Below are 15911 nucleotides of genomic sequence, written 5' to 3'. Positions count from 1 at the left end.
ATGTTCATCTCGTTATTGCTTGTACCTGCTGGAGTTTGCTGTTCCTTTTTTTTGCAGCCTGGAAAACTGAGACACAGGGTAGGGGTATATTTTGTCCAATAGAGGAGGTGAATCCAGAAATCCAGTGTCATAACCTCCAAGACCATGACTTTCTATCCCTCTCTGTCTTGCTAACTTGCCTCCAAAAGGGAAAGAAATCTGAGTGGGATGGTTGATTTTGAGCAATGCTTTATTTGCAGTGATCCATGGCTATTTTGGTATCTCAATAAATTCCACCCAAGAACAAAAAAGCAATTGCAATATTTCTCTAAGGTAAGTTACCTTCCTTGGCTATGATCAGGGGTCCATAATGTAGTTCTCAGGAAGAAAACTATCCAAATACTGTCTCCTGTTGTCAGTTTGGTGGTTTGGAGCGATGCTGAGGGGCAAGTGTTCACCACTGGCCTGGAGAGGGTAAAGTTCTTACTGTGTTTCAGGGGTGCTAATGACACTTGTGAAAATATGACTGCAGGTGTCTGGGTGGTCAGGCCGGGCTGTTAATCCAACCAGCTGCTGACCTGTTTTGGACAAGGTCCAAGACCAGACCAGGTAGGACACTGCTGCCTTTCTTACAGCCTCCAAACACAGCTGAGGACCTTCCAAGCAAACCTGGGCTGGTTCATGGTTTTGGGTGGAAACCACAAGCAAACCATGTCAAATCGCTGGATTCTGCCCCAAACCAGTCAGAGTGTATGTGTTTCTCTTTCATTTTGCTTGGAGATGCCTGGGAGAGGGAGGAAAACCTGCATGGATCCAGTGTTGATGTAAGGCCATAGGTGATCTATTCCTAAAGCCTTCCAGTGCCATTCCCATGGCTAGACCAGACTGATGAGGGCAGAATAATAAATAATACCCGAGCTAACATCTCCTGGGAGCTCGGGTTTAAGAGGAGGGATATTTTGTCTGAAACCCTTCCAAGAAAGGGACAGTTGGGAGGGGGATTAGTGTAAATGTGGACCTTCAGTATATGTCATTTCAGCCTAGGTGATGGGGCAGTTGGGTCAGGGTTTCCTGTGCTGTGGGGCCCTGGAGCATAATGTGCATGGGAAACAGAAACCCTAAAGAAAGAAAGGAGGAGAATTGCATGCCCCGGGGGGTAAAAGTGCATTTATTTTTCACATCTTACATCAGAACACACTAATTTTTGCCTGGGAGGGAGGGCAAGCACATGCAAAAACAGTCCAGCTCGCTAGGAAAGGGGTGGGGAAGTGTGATGCCAAATATCTCAGGAAATGTGGCTGTAGGACTGTGCCCCCCTCCACTTCCACGCAGGGCACAAGACCCTCCAGCGGGCATGTGCCAGGGCTTTGCAACGGAGTCACACTCTCCCTTTGAGCCCAGGGCACCCCCAGCTCCCCACTCTGTCCCCCTTCTCCCATTCCCTCTTCTCCCATGTGCTTTTATTCATTCTGCAAACAGTGTATGCCAAATCCAACTTCACAGCTGGCTCTGCTCCACGTGTTTGTTTTCTATGCCTGCGCGGCGCTCGCCAGCTCCGCTTGCACCGCGGCTCAGAGGTGGAGGCGGCGGGGGGAGATCAGGGCTGGTGGGGAGGGAAACGGGAGCAGGCTGCTGCTTGCCAAGCCCTTATTTGTTTAAAGCTTAAGCCTGTTTGAGAGAGCCCTTTTGGAGTGAGGGGTAAGTGGCAGGGGTGGGATGCGGGGGAATGGAGAAAGTAAACCGTGCGTCAAGGAAAGCAAACTTTACAGCTGGAATTGCTGCTGATGCTTGTTGTGTGAAAGGCCTGGGGAGGGGCCTTCGGCTCTGAGCTCGTGGTTTTAGCGTGGGCTCGAGTGTGAATGGGCAGCAGCGACAAGTGGGGGAGCCAGTGGAGGTCTGTGCTGTGCCCAGCCATCACGGGCACTACTGCTTGATGAGCGTGGCTGTAGCATTTGCCAGTGTGTCCTAGGAGCTGGCTGGGGCACAGGCAGGTGAGCCTCCCTTCCCAGGCTCTGAGGCTGCAGCATTTTGCCATCCTTTTGTTACGGAGCATCCCCTTGTCAGAGAGAGAAACCATATGCCAGCCCTGCCCATCTGTCTATGGAAGGCGACCTGAGGTCTTGCTTCATCTCCTGCCATGTTTGGCTCACTGTCCTCAACGGGACCATCATTTTTGGAAAGGCGCGCTTATTGTTCTGATGATAAATGGGGAAAATCACATGCAAACGCAACCTTTAAAAAAGCCTAAACAATACAACACTCTGCTCTTCATCTCTGGGAAGAGGGGAAGTCTGTCACTTGTCCCGAGACCCCACTTGAGTGTGTCCCCTGTGATTTTTTCACCTCGAGGTGGGCCCTGTGGGGTTTTGGAGCAGTGTGGCAGCTGCTGATCATGGCACAAAGCAGGGCTCTGGCTCAGCCCATCTGGATTCTGGCACTCGGTGCGAATCCCTGCACCCCACCTTAGGCATTTGGCACAAGCCAGAGCATTTTCTATGGACAGTCATTTCTGTCCCTTTGTTTTGCTAGCCTTGAGCTTCCTCTTGTGTTTTCTGGAGTAGTGACATGTCTTCCAGGGGAAATTTATCCAAGCAGAGAGTTCTAGAGGCTTTTGACCTGCTCCCATAACAAAAATTAGTATTGTTAGTGAAAAGCAGTTTAATGACAGCTATGGAGAGTAAAACCTCCCATTTATTCCCAAATTTATGAAAGAAAGAAAAAATTCCGCAGCTTTTAAATGCCATCTTCAAAGGACAAGAAAAATGGGCTTGTGCTCTTTTGCATCCCAGCAACAAGTCATTGCTGAAAGGAGTGCAAACTAGAAGGCAGTTTCTCTTTATGGTGGTGATGGGGATGTCTCTAAAAGCCAGCCATCTGGGGATTAAACTTTGTATTGACGTTACTGGCAAGTACTTTGTCCTGTCTCTTTTGTGTGCTCTTCTGGATTTTGATGTCAACTGTGTTAAACTAGCCTTGTGCTTGTTAATGCAGTTTCTGGGCCTGCTCCCATTGAAGTCATGGCAAAGATCAGGCTGATTTTGGTGGCAGTAGAATCAAGTCCTCTGTTGTTTTATCAGGTATTTCTCCTGTGCCACTGGCTCAGGATGTTTATGATAAGCTTGGTCAGTTTTGCTGCAACAGTTCTAGGCACCCTTGCTCTTCAAGTACACCCTGGAAGAAGGTTCAGAGCCTAGCAAAGCTTCCCAAGTCTTTGCTCTGCCAACAGGAAAATTTCCCCATAGCAGCTTCCCCCAAGGAAGGCTTAACAGTGTCACTGGCAGTTCCTGCAGACTTTTCTGGTTTGTGGTTTGTTTTTTTTATTTGTGTATTTGTTTCACTCTATTACTGTTTCTAATTGGACATGGACAAGATTTTTCTATTGTTCCTAGACAAAGATCATTTTGATTTTTATTTATTTTTTTTAATTTGGTGCTTAAAGATAGGCTCATGTTTAAGCATATGAAGATGTGGGCTGCTCTTAAAAAGCATCCATAGCTGCTGTCTCTGTCTTGTGATCTACTCTGTGAACAAGAGCTTCTGAGTCTCAGTTTGCAGGTGGCTGTAGCTGACAAGCACTGAAATGGGCTTGCTCCCCAAGCACTCCTGCTGTGCTCCATGCAGATGCTGACTGGTGGGGTTTGTCCACCACTCCTCTGTGCTTTGGTTTATATTATACAGAGAGAGGAGTGTTTCAGCTGGTGGCTACCAGCCTGAATGGATGCTGGGATATTTATTGTCTGTCCTGTTGCAAGCTTGACCCCATCACGTGACAGAAACAATAAAATGGAGATGGGTCTTTTCAGGGCAGCTCCATGTCACACCTTTGCCATGATTTGTGGTCTTCCTTCCCATTCTTGACCACTGCTCTGGCTGCAGAGAGGCCATAGGGTGATATTAGGTAGCCTAGGATTTGGGGTTTTTTAGCGTTACTGCCACATTAGTAACAAAATGGTTGTTCTGGTTAACATCTTGATGTCCTGTAGTCAGGGAGCGAGAGTTGGCTGTGTGTGTTCCCCAAGAGCTGCTGGGGAAGCAATGCAGAGAGAAAACAGCTTTGGAGAAGAGCATCCTGTTTGGGATCCCCGTGGAAAAACGCTGTTTCACTGTGAGCAGGGCATACTGTGGGAGTGTATCTGTTGATTAAGCTTTTGTGTCTTAGAGCAGCAAGGAGTTCCTGGTGGACAGCAGGAATGGTTTTCCTGCTGTTCTGAGTGGGCCACATTTAAATTAAGTGGAAGAGTGTCAGCTGGGGAGAGAGAATTGCTTGAGAGGTGATGCTGTGACAGCCGCTGCTCAGAGGAAAATGGGACAAGGACTTGAGCATGGATACACATGTGGCAGGTGGGCTGTGGCACTGCCCTGAAGCAGTGGGGACAAATGCAACAGAAGGAAATCTGCCAAAATCCCAGCTCCTCTATTTCTTCTTTCTTGACCCTCTCACCTAAATTTATTTTTCCTACTTTTTCTTTTCTCTCGCCTTTATTCCACACTTGCCTTTAGTATCTCTGAGGGCTTTTGCCTGGCGTCACTTTCCCTGCATCTGCCAGGCCTGCCTTCTCCCTGACCTCTCCCTAACCCAAGAGGCAATTAGACTCTCAACATCAGATTTCAAGGTTTGGGGTTTTTTTGTTTGCAAAGGATGAGAAGGGAAAAACAAAAGCAGTTCCTTGAGTAATGTAAACTACCCACAGGCACATCTGTGCCTGTGTGATGACAGCTCCTGGTGAGAACTGCCCATTGCTCCCTGCGCCCTCCTCCACTGCAGCTGCTGGCAGGGAGGGAACAACCTGAGGCCTGGCTCATGTTGATGTAGGATTCAGCATGCCAGACCAGAGCCAGCTGCATCAGCTGGCACTCACCACCCATCCTATGGGTCCCACTGCATCAGTTGCCAGCAGAGTCATTCCCTGGGCTTTTCTTGCTCACTTCTACACTCTCACTTCTTCCCAGCTCTCCATTACATGCTTTTCCTCTTTGTCCAAAGAGCAAAAAGGTATAGACAGATAAGTTTTGTTAATGTTTGTATCAAGCGTCCTAAAGCAACTCTCTTCTACACACTAGTGTGAAGTCTAGAGGACATGGGATTGTTCTTCCTCTGTGTTTTGTGCGGCATCTGCCTGCAGCTCTGATTGCATTGACACTGATCTCCGGCTTTAGTTGTGATGGGAATGATAAAGCGAGTGTTGTTTTCATATGGCAAGGGATAGAATGCTTCAGCCTAGTAATACAGTGCACTATATCCCTTGCTCCTCAGACTGAAGGTGTGCTTTCACATCATACTGATATCAGTGAGTGACCCTTTTCCTGCTGCATCTGAAACATTTCTTACTGTGAAGATTCAGTGTTGTCTCATAGTAAAGCCTCAAAAAAGCAAGAGTTTGTTGCTGCACCATCAGCTGAGTTTGTAGCAACTGTGAGGAACACTGAAAACACTCCAGAGCAGATAACTCATCACAAGTGTGTGACTACACTGACGTGGTTTTCAAGGGGATCCTGACCCTTTTTTCCTTGCCTTGGCAAGAGAGTAGGTTGAGCTGCACCTCTGTGGGGCCTTGATCTTGCATGACCTTGATAGCAGCAATTCTGCTGGTTCTCTAATATTTGAAGATCAAGCCCCTGAATGCAGGACCTGCACCCTTCCATAAAGTGCTGCAGATGTACACCCCTTTCAGGATTCCTCAGCTCTCGGAACTGGGACCTTAGCTGTTAGGCAGGAGAGTCAACAGGTGGATCAAGAAGGAGAAAGATGGAGAGTGCAGAGGAAAAGTTGGTCTAAAACTGTGGCAGCTCTCCCAGTTTGGGAGTGAAGCTGGACTGAAAGGTTTTAATGGGAGAGGCAGCATGTCCCAGCCACGGGGGCAGCCCTGGCAGCTGCTCCAGTGCCACTTTCTCCCTGCACGCACTTGGGAGAAGGAGCCAGAGAGCAGCCAGCAGTCCCAGGCTTGTTGCAGCAACAACATCTGTTTCCTAGGTGCACTTTGTTTCTGAAGAGGCTGTGCAGCACGCTCCATCTGCGCCCTTCTCCTTTTTTCCTTTTTTTTTTCCTTTTCTTTTTTTTCTTTTGCCGCTTGTGCCGCGTTCGGGGAGGCTCTTAGGGGAGGCAGGCTCTTCCCGAGAGGACCCTGCACCAGCTCCGTGCCAGCGCTGCCTGTCGGGCTCTTTGCGCCCGGAGCAGTATTGTCAGCATCTTGACAGCTGGCCGGCTGCATGCTTATTAGTTACTACTTTCCTCTTGCCCTCCACCTCTCCTTCGCCTCCCTAAACACCTCCACCCACTCCCTTCCCCCTTCCCGCTCCTGCCCCGTCGGCTGGCCAGCCCTTCGGGGAGCCCCCAGCCTCTCCAGATTAGAGCTCTCCAGGGACTTCGTCCTTTTGAAAGGAAGAAAGGAAAAAAAAAAAAAAAAAAAGAAAAAAAAAAACAGGGAAAAAAAAAAGGGAGGGGGAGAAGGAGGGGAGGAAAAAAAATTTATTAAAAAAAAAAAAAAGAGAGAGAGAGAGAGAAAAGAAAGGGGGAACAGAAGAATGAAAACAGACCCAAGGGGCAATAGTCCCTCGAGCCATTTCACTGCATTACAATGAATATGGACTCTATTAAGCTCCGTTCTGCCTGTTAGTGTTTCCCAGGGCAACACAGCTCCCATATGGCAAGCATGCAGCAGATTAGGGTAGGCCTCCGGGCTTCATTGAGGGCCCGAGGCTTGACTGGCAGTTGAACCCCATCCTTCCCCCCTCCTCCTCACACTTGACACTGCCTGTGTTTATCTAAAGCAGAAAGGGCCCGGGTGGGAGAAGGGGGCATTTGGGGGGTTATTGTCCCGGGCAATGGGAGAGGGCAGGGAGAGGGGTGGGGGGTGATGAGGGAGGGAGGTGGGATGGAGGAGAAAGGGGGTGGGGGGGCGCAGCCCCTCATACATATTCAGGAGGGGTCTTGAATGGGCAGAGGAGAAATAAAGCAGATGGAATTCATGTTAAAGAACAGCCACAATCGCCCTCCAAAAACAAGGAGAGAAAAGCGGGCAGCCTTAAAGGAGCGTACGGAGCAGCGTTTATCCAATTAGCAGGGTTGTCAAATTGAATTTACTCAGAATGGAGGGGGAAGCCCGGGGTGGTGGGGGGGTGGGGGGGGAGGAGGGAAATTAAGTGTCTAGGGCATGGGGGGAGCATGATATTGAAGAAAGGACGTGAGTTTTCTTTTTTTCTTATGCTTTAGCCTTGTCTTTTCAAGGACTGGAGCTGCTTTCAGGGCACACCAAGGGGCAGCAAAAGCCAGTGTGTATACTCTGTTTTAGCACAAGGCTCCTCTCCTGGTAACTGTGGAAAAAAAGACGTGTATCCTGTGAGGCAAGGCCATCCTTGCATCCGTGGCCCACCTGCACTAGAGCTGTCCCTGGCTGGCAGGTCCAACCACCGTGGGACCACCATGCCACAGGCAGTGCCCAAGGTGAGCCACGCTCGCTGTGGTGCCACCACCACGGTGACACTGGGGAGCCCACAGCAGGTATGAGAGTGGCGTTTCGTTCTTCAAGCAGCCTCATGCTTGCTGGCTGACAAAATGCCAACATGAGGGGGTTTGCTGGGTCTCAGCAAAGTCAGCCTGATTAATGCCAGCTGGAAAGTGGCACTCAGTTCAGAGGAGCTGTTGGATGGAGAGGTGCCAAAAACTGCAGGCACTGGGTCCTCAGGGATGTGAGCAAAAGTCAGGCTATGAGAAGGCTTTGCATCCTGTTGCTAATTCAAAGCCAGCATGCCCAGTCCTCTCCCTGGTGGTGCTGCGAGCTGTTGTGGAAAGAAACTGCTCAGGGAAGTAGCTTCATCTTGAGGAAGACAAAAATGTTACAAAGATGTTGCTGGTTTGGTTTGTTGCTGGTTTGCTTTGCATGAGCAATTCTGTTCAAGGAAAAGAGATGTTTTACCTGCAATTTTAATTTATCTTTTTAAAGAGGTGTCTGTTGCTCAGGACTTGCTTGAATTAAAATTGTAATTCTTTTTTAGGGTCACCCGGTTGTGCCATGCCAGGTTTTATTCTGGATATTTTCCTTCTGACTATGAGCATGAATTTATCCCAGGCTTTCTCTGTTGTGGCTTTTTGATGGACTCTCTGAGCTCACAAGCAGCCACTAAGAGAGTCTTTTTTGCCTAATCACTTTAAAAAAGGGAGGAGGGGAGCACTTCATACAGTTAGTCAAGGGTTATGGTAAAAGAGCTAATGCACTCTGAAATCAGCAGCTCTCAGTGCTACAGAGGGGAAAATCAGGGAAGCTTTTATCCCTATTTCCACTGTGCTGCCTCCTTGACTTCGGACATGGTGGTGTAAAATTGGGTTCTGCCTTTCTGTCCTCTCCTGATACCAGCCACTTCCCATTTGGGATCCTGCCACTCCCTATGGCACCTGCACACCCATCCCCATGCTGTGCTGTGGGAGAGGGAGCTTCTGTCCTGCATCAACCTGTCCTTTTCCCAAACTGTTTCAGAGAAAATGAGCATAACTTTAACAGTGTGAAATGAATACTTCGAATTGGGGACGTTAGGTAGAGGTTAATTTTGCCCTGTGGGATGTTACTGTTTGATGGGCTGGGGAGAAGCAGTCAGGGATGCCCAGATTGCTATCTATACCCAGGAATCATGCAGGGACTTTGAAGCTGATCTGCTCAGGTATGTCACCCTGGACAGTATTTTTGTGGCTAGAGGATTATATAGTTGTACAGTGGGATTTTTCAGAGGGGATGGAAAATATTTGGGATCTAAGAACAGCTTGCTTGATGGGATGGAGGTTCCAGTCAGAGAGCTTTTGACTTCCAGCCCTGCCTGCCACTGCTTTACTGGATTACCAAGAGCCAGGTTGGCTTCCTCTTCTAGCCCTCAGATTCCTCAATTTGTAAAATAAAGGGGTACTGTTGCTCTTTTCTCTTTCACATTTTCTTTTTCAGTGGTTTTTGCTTTGTGGGGGAAAAAGTACTGTCTTGTATTAAAAACTAATGATTACAAGTAAAATTGGCCCATACTACCGTGTAAGACATTTCTTTTTCTGAAGAGCTGAGGTCTCAATGTATGAAACAGAGAGCTGGGGGTATCACTGTCCCTACTTGACCCGCTGGAAACAGAGAGCAGCTGCAGTGAATTCTCCAGAGTCACCCAGGGTGTCCCCAGCTGGTCGCTGGACTGAAGTTGCTGCAGCCTTTCCCGCTGTATGCAGAGCAGTCCCTACCCCTTCCCACTGTTCATCCCTTGCAGGAAGAAGTTCCCAAGGTCCATCTGCCTGACACAACCCCGGACTGCTGCCATGTGCATCGGTGACTTTGCCCAGCTCCCTTTTTGCCTGCACATTCCCGTGCCTGCTGGTGGAGCCGGGATGTGTGGTGCCGGGATGCTGTCCCAGAGCTGGGGCACAGGCTGGTTCCTATTTGGGAGCCTTGTAAATTACAGGCAGTGTGGCACTAACAAGGGCTGCTTGGCTGGCCCTTGTTAAGCAGGAGGGGGCTTGGGGCTGTGAGCTGCATTTCCTCAGTAAAACCTTCAGTTTCTAATCAGCAAACACCTCTCCTGCGGCCTGTGCTTAATTCAAATCCCTTTTTCCTTTCGAGCTTTGTCACCCCCCCACGCAGGCGCGGGCCTTTCTTGCCTTTTATATTTTCACCTCTGGTTTTCCTTTCTTGCTCCGCTGCCTTTGCAGTGCCCTCCATCACCACAGCACAGCTGGGGCTGCAGGCAGGGGCCTCGCTGGCCTTAGGTGTGTGCTGGGAAGCTGAGCCGACAGATTTTACACCCCCACCACCCCTCCTTAACTGATTAAGCTCTCGTTAATTTTCTTCTCTTAATGGCCCCTCTTTTGATTTACTGGGCTGTCTGAAAGGGACTTAGAGCTCCACCGACAGGAAATTGTTATTTTAACCTGGCAGGAAAGAATTTAAAATAAACAAATATATATTTTTTGTTTATTTGTTTTTGCTCCTTCTTGAAGCTCTTTAAATTACTTTAACTCTTTCTTTTCCTAGATAGCAATTAAGCTGGAGCTGTCAAGGCTGGTGTTGGTGGTGGCTGCAGAAGTCTTGGCAACCAGGGGCACCTGACAAGGTACCTGCCTTGGGGAGGGGAGGCAGCAGAGCAGGACCCTGTCATGCTGCAGCCCTGCAGCCCCCAGTGCAGCCCCTGCCTGGGACCACCACCTCTAGGAAGCCAGCTGGAGTGCCTGGGGTCTGCTCTACTCCCCACCTCTGCCTTCTCTCCCACTGCAGTCCACTCTGGTGCTGCTGGCAGGGACATGAGGCAGATCGAAAGCTGCCTGATTAATAAAGTTCCTTGCTTTGCACGATTGCAGGCTGCTTAAGGGCAGCATTTTCAAAAGAGGTCAGCTCCAATTTAGGCATCGAAATAAGTTGGTTGCCTATTCAGGAGAGCTCAGCATGTCAAGAACTGAATGCTTTTGAAAATCTGGCTTCAATTGTGGAAGCTGAGAGTTTCAAAATCTGGCCCTGGATCCTAATAGTTCTTTTGGAATTGATGTTTTCATTCATTTTCCTCATTATTTTTATGCTGGCCATTTACTTTTTGTACTTCACTCAGCTGTGAAAGAAATGGCCACATGTCCCTATTTAGAGCTCGTACTCTTGCCTGGAGGTTTGGGGAGGTACCATACACACACTTGTTGCAACACACCTTCTCTCTTCATTCTCTGCTCAGTACTGTTCAATCTGCCCAGTGCTGTAGCCAAATTTTTTGAGCTCCCCTCTTTTTCTCCCCACCTATTGCTCTTCGTCTTTTCACAGACCTGGGGGCAGCCAGTTCAGTCATTGCATCGATGTGCCTGGGTGGTCCTAGCTCACGAAGGGTCTCATGCACAGTTCTGCGTCTTCAGCTTCGCTCTTCTGGCCAGGGGCTCTGTGCTATGCAGAGCTGCAGGGAGGTCTGGTTGGGAACGTCTTTGCCTATCCCTTCCCTCAGCTCAGGCTTCAGGGAGCAGTTCCTTTCTGTCCAACATTTTTCCATCCTGCTGCCAAACCCATCCAGATAGGGGGAATGAGTCAGCTTTTCTCCAAAGTCTTCCAACACTGAGGAACCAGACAGTAAGTCCTACCCCAAAATGTTTCTTCTACATCAGGGAAAGGCTTTCCATGTGCAGTAAACCTTAGGGTGTGAGGTGTTTTTAAGCCTGAACTACCTCAAAGTCTTTTCCCGGTGAGTGTAATAAGTGAGACCTTAACTTGTACATCAGCAGTGGTGCCAACACTGCATGTTCTGGTATGGACAGACCCAGGACACTTTTACAGCCATCGTCGGTGGTGACTTCCCATGGTGGCTGTGGCATAATGAAGGGTGCTTTGGTGGCTGCCTTACGTGGAGAAATAAACTTGAGCAACTCAGATGGGTCTCCAAGTCAGTCGCTCAAGTATCTTGTAAGATGCTATGTGCTGGTTGGTGGGGGAAATTTTGAGATTCTTCTCAGGTGAGGGGAGTGAATACCAAGAAGGATGAGGTGTGTGGGAGGGAAATTGCTGTCTTGTCTCTTTCGCACTGGAGGATACCCCAAAGGCTTTTTCACATGCAACAGGGCTGTGGCCTGCAGTAGCTGGAGTATGGCCTAGCTGTTCTCTCTGGGTGCCTCCAGTATATGCCCAATGTCTGAGCTCTGTCCATGCTTCTTGGTGCCTGAAAGCCGCATTGGGCCATGCCAAGCTTGACTTATTCTGCCTCTCAGCAGGGCTTGTCATCTTGGCCTCACAGCCACTCTCCCCATGACTGTGTAACTCCTGGAAATAGCTGCCTTGTGTAGAGCCTTCTGGTCCAGCTAGTGCACCGAACTGATGCTGGCCTGCAAAGGGCCATGTAAAGATGCTCTTTGTGGCCTTTCCAAAACTCCAGCAGCATGTCGCTTTACTTGGTGTTTCTTCCTTTTGAAATCCCCAGCTCAGAAGAGGCGTTTCTTCTCTCTTCTCAACTTTATATGAATGTCTCTTCCATGACTTCTCCTTCAAGTAGAGCTCTGGGATGTGGGGGGAAGAGAGCTTGTGAGGCTGTCAGAAGGACAGCCCAATTTGCAGAGAGGCAAAACAACCTGCTGGATTCTTGCTGTCACGATGTGGACCTCAGCATGGCTGGCCATGGACATTGCCCTGCTGTGCTGCACTTCTGCACCTTTGCTGTCACCAAAAGCCAAGCAAAGTCATTTGAGAGTAGCTTAATGATATTTACCCAAATGCTGTGATTTCCTTGCTAGTAGTAATCAGCCTTGCCTTGCACAACTCATCAAGCATCTCAGGAGGAGTATGTGTCAGTCCTTAATTCAGGAGTTAGGAGGTTTAATTTTGGGGGGTTATGCTTGATGGGACTTGTGCCCTCTTTTTGGCTGAGATGGGTATGGAGAGCACATGCTCAAGCAGTTGATGGCTCAAACAGTGACCATGGTGGAAGTAGGCAGAGTCAGGTGCTCCTGAGGATGGTGATTGTGGCTAATGAGCTGATTGCTGCAGGGGGAGCAGGCAGTTTGGGCTGTTTGGGCTGGCTGTCATGGCTGCTTTGGGTCTGTCCCTTGCTTCTTCCCTGTAGACAAGCCACAAGAGCAATTCTGCAGTGCCCTAAGACTTGCAGGTCATCTTAGTGCTACAGCTGAAGGGAGCTCCAAATCCTATAGCTGCATTACGGTGCCAGTAGAGGGAAATCTCCTCTTGACTTCAGCCTTTTGCCCTTGATTAAAGATGAATTCAGTCTGACATTTGAGGTGTCTCTTGAGGCACCTACTGAGGTCTTTAATCCCCTGACCTGGCTTGTCTGTTTTAGTGTTTGTTCATGAGTCTTCAAAGCTGCGGCAGTGTGCAGCTCTTCACAGCAACCTGGGTTGTGAGGTGTAAGGTGGCCTTACATTTTTAGTTTTCTGGGGCTAGTTGATGCTTTCAAATATGGACCTGTGGTTTGTGTAGACTTAAAATAGGTGGTGTGTTTCAGGCAGAACAGTTAATCTAAAGTATTTTCGTAGGTTGTGTGTCTTAGTTAGAATGGACTTGTATTGCTCTTTTACTTTAGTGTTTAAAATAGAATGTATTCCAGACATAGCCAAGAAGTGGCAGCAGCACTCAGTGGATATCTTCAGTGACACTTTGTTGGAAATGTTTGTGTTTTGCTCCTGAAAATGTCCTGGTGTGCATCACTGTCATTCACTGTGCCAAGTATGAAATGAGGAGTGTGTGTCTGTGTGCATGTGTACTGAAGACGGGATGTCTTGGGAGACTCCCAGCCATGCCTGGGGGAGAGGCTGGAGAAGAGAAATGCTTGCATCAGCATCTGTAGTCTCCTCAAGCCACTGGCTCGGTGAATCTGTGGCAGTTTAGGGATGTTGGTAGAGAAGCCAGGCAGGGCTGGAAAGCAGAAGGAAGCCTGAGGGTTTCATCCATCGTGTCTCTTGTCATCTGCAGGAATCCACTGCCACAGATCCACTGCATCCCCTGAGGCAGCTTATGGGACCCTTCCCTGGGCGCCCCAGCTCACACCGCATGGGATGGCAATGACACGTGGAAGGAAGAGGCCCATGTCCCCCATCCCTTGCCTCATGCTTGCGGCTGCCAGCTGTTTTGCCAAACTGAGTGAGTGTCTTTTCTTACCAATTCCTGTTTGTCTCAATGCTGTTTAGCATAGCCACACCTCAAGGACACAGGCATCCTCTCTCTGCTGTTCCCTGAGCAGCCTTGCCCAAAGGTCTAGGTTCAAACCCTCCTCCAGAGGAGGAGACACATTTGGAGTGGAACATTTCTCTCAGGCGGTGCCAAAGAAATTAAGCTGGTGTACATCTCTAAAAATTAGGGTGGGTGTGTGAGGAGTCAAGGGGATGGTGCAACACAAGGAGAGGCTGTGGATGATGCAAAATGTACAGCACTGCAGCTTTTTCCTCTGCCCTTTCTATTGCTGAGTCTGACAGAGCTTTCATATTCCCATTTTTTCCCCTCTGTGCAGGTGAATCTCTGCAGGTCACAGTGCATCCTGCTTCTATTGTCCAAAAACTTGGGGGCCCAGTCAGCCTGGGCTGTGTGGTGGATCCCCCCCGAGTGAACCTCACGTGGAGACTGAACGGGAAGGAGCTGGCTGGATCAGACGAGATGCTGGGTATCCACGTGGAGCGAGGGAAGCTCATCATCACGGCTCTCAACAACCGCACTGTGGGGAGATACCAGTGCATCGCTCGTGTGCCTGAAGGAGTCATTGCCAGTGTCCCTGCAGTGGTCACCTTAGCTAGTGAGTAGCTTCAGTTCTCTGACAGCCCTTGCTTGCTTGGGCCATCACTCACACATCTTGAGAGGCTCATCCATTCTTGCTTGTTCGTGCTGGGATGACTCCTTTGGTGTAGGCCCTTCTGTAGCATTTTTGATTGTGGACTGGCTGACATGGTGTGACCCAGTCTGACCCAAGCTGTCCTCCTGCTGTGTGGTAGGCTGCAGACCTGTCCTGCAGGGAGAAGTTTTTGCAAGACCAGGTGATCCCTGAGCCATGGGGTTTGTGTGTGTGGTTTCCTGACAGTCAGGCTGCCTCTTCTGGTTCCTGACTTAATGATGGAGTCATTATTCATAAATAGTACCTGCTGGTGCTGATGGCCCAACTGCTGCTGGGGCTGCTGCAGGACTGCTGCCAGCACAGGGTCAGTGTGTGCCTTCCTGAGACACAGCTCTGAGCAAGGGACTTCGCTCCTATTCCTTTGCTTATGAGCTCCTCGCTGCTGCCCTCTGGCATTGGGAGACGTGTGTGTGGCCAGAGGTGTTTTAGGTGGGCAATTTTTCTTACAAGCGCCTGGTTTTGGCCAGATGTTGTGTGTATTTGGCCAGAAGGTGCTGTATTTGGATACATCTGAGAAAGCAGTGGAGAGCCCCACCTTCTCAGAAATCCACATGGTGTTTGGTGGAGCAACTGTGTGCAGAGGAGGCTGCCACTGCCTTGCAGTGACAGCCCCTGAGTGTAGAAAAGGCTTCATCTTTCCCAGAAAAAGGGAGTTTGGGGGTAAGTCTTAAGAAAATGAAGAAGTGAAGATGTTTGTGCAAAGTGGGGCCTGGCTTTGCTTTAAAGCCAAGAACTATTGGCTTGTCACTGATACATTAATCAGGAGTGAAATGTTTAGGCCAAGGCCGGGTGGGAGGAGGAGGAGGCCAGGGAAAGCAAGGAGAGTTGCTGAACTCCCAGGCAGGGTGGGAGGGGGTTGTCACGGGGCCGAATCTGTCAGGGGATTTGGCTTGAGCCTCATGCTGAGATTAAGTTTCGGAGAACACATTCCAGAGCAGAAAGGGGGCTGTGTGTGCTGGTGGCCTGATAGAGAGAAGGAGAGGAGGGGAGAGGTGGATGGGATTACCAAGGGCATGGTTTGCATTTAGGAGAGTAGGGTGTGCACAGCTCCTCAGCCTGATCAGCTCCTGCTTAGCTGACCTCCTTTTCTTTTTTTACTCACACCCCAGCCCACCACCACCAGCTCTATCTCCTGGGAAAAAGATGTCTGACATATCTGCTAGACTTCAGTCTAGCATCAGTGGTGGATGGGAGACAGGTCCTGAAGCACCAGAAGGCCCCACCACGTCCTTCAGAACAAATCAAAACCACTGAGTAGTGCATCAGCCCTCTCCAGGAGCCAAATCACCTTTGCCTACTGGATTGCAAGTGGGGATGTGCATGCAAAAGAAGGACCTGGCCATTGCTGTGGTCCCTGTCGTGGCAAACACACTTCTGAGAGGAAGTCAGGAGCACCATTCAGTGGAGCTCACAAAACTGGAGCCAGAGGTTGGATGATCAAGCTACAAATCCACTGTGGAAAACCCCTGTGCTGTGCTGCATGGGTCCCTCATCCTCAGGGGTAGCTGGAGATGGCAGAGGCTGTATCCCACACACCTGGATAGCCTCAGGTGATAGCACCCAGGCGGGGAAGACTTAGAAGTCAGTGAGTGAAGAGATGGTATGTCCCAGTAAAGATG

General features: G+C 49.5%; 1 protein-coding gene across 4 annotated transcripts in view; it reads left to right on the top strand.

Annotated features, from left to right (window-relative positions):
- BOC (BOC cell adhesion associated, oncogene regulated) overlaps nucleotides 1–15911 on the top strand; it is a 54363-nt gene that overhangs the window by 17707 nt on the left and 20745 nt on the right. For 2 of the 4 annotated variants that reach the window (XM_088051248.1, XM_005523923.3), the window contains exons 2-3: nucleotides 13383–13550; nucleotides 13918–14196. In XM_088051248.1, the coding sequence (XP_087907374.1) occupies nucleotides 13466–13550; nucleotides 13918–14196 (364 nt within the window). In that variant the 5' untranslated portion in view covers nucleotides 13383–13465. Of the gene's footprint in view, nucleotides 1–7298; nucleotides 7421–10027; nucleotides 10051–13382; nucleotides 13551–13917; nucleotides 14197–15911 lie in introns of those variants that run through there. The other 2 variants (XM_088051246.1, XM_088051247.1) reach the window with 2 other exon arrangements.

This window comes from Pseudopodoces humilis, chromosome 2 (genome assembly GCF_049639895.1).
Source record: "Pseudopodoces humilis isolate 2021_Gansu_Grassland_sample_001 chromosome 2, ASM4963989v1, whole genome shotgun sequence".
Classification (NCBI taxonomy): Eukaryota; Metazoa; Chordata; class Aves; order Passeriformes; family Paridae; genus Pseudopodoces; species Pseudopodoces humilis.
Note: the sequence above shows the minus strand (reverse complement) of the source record. Positions and strands in the feature narration are given on the sequence as shown.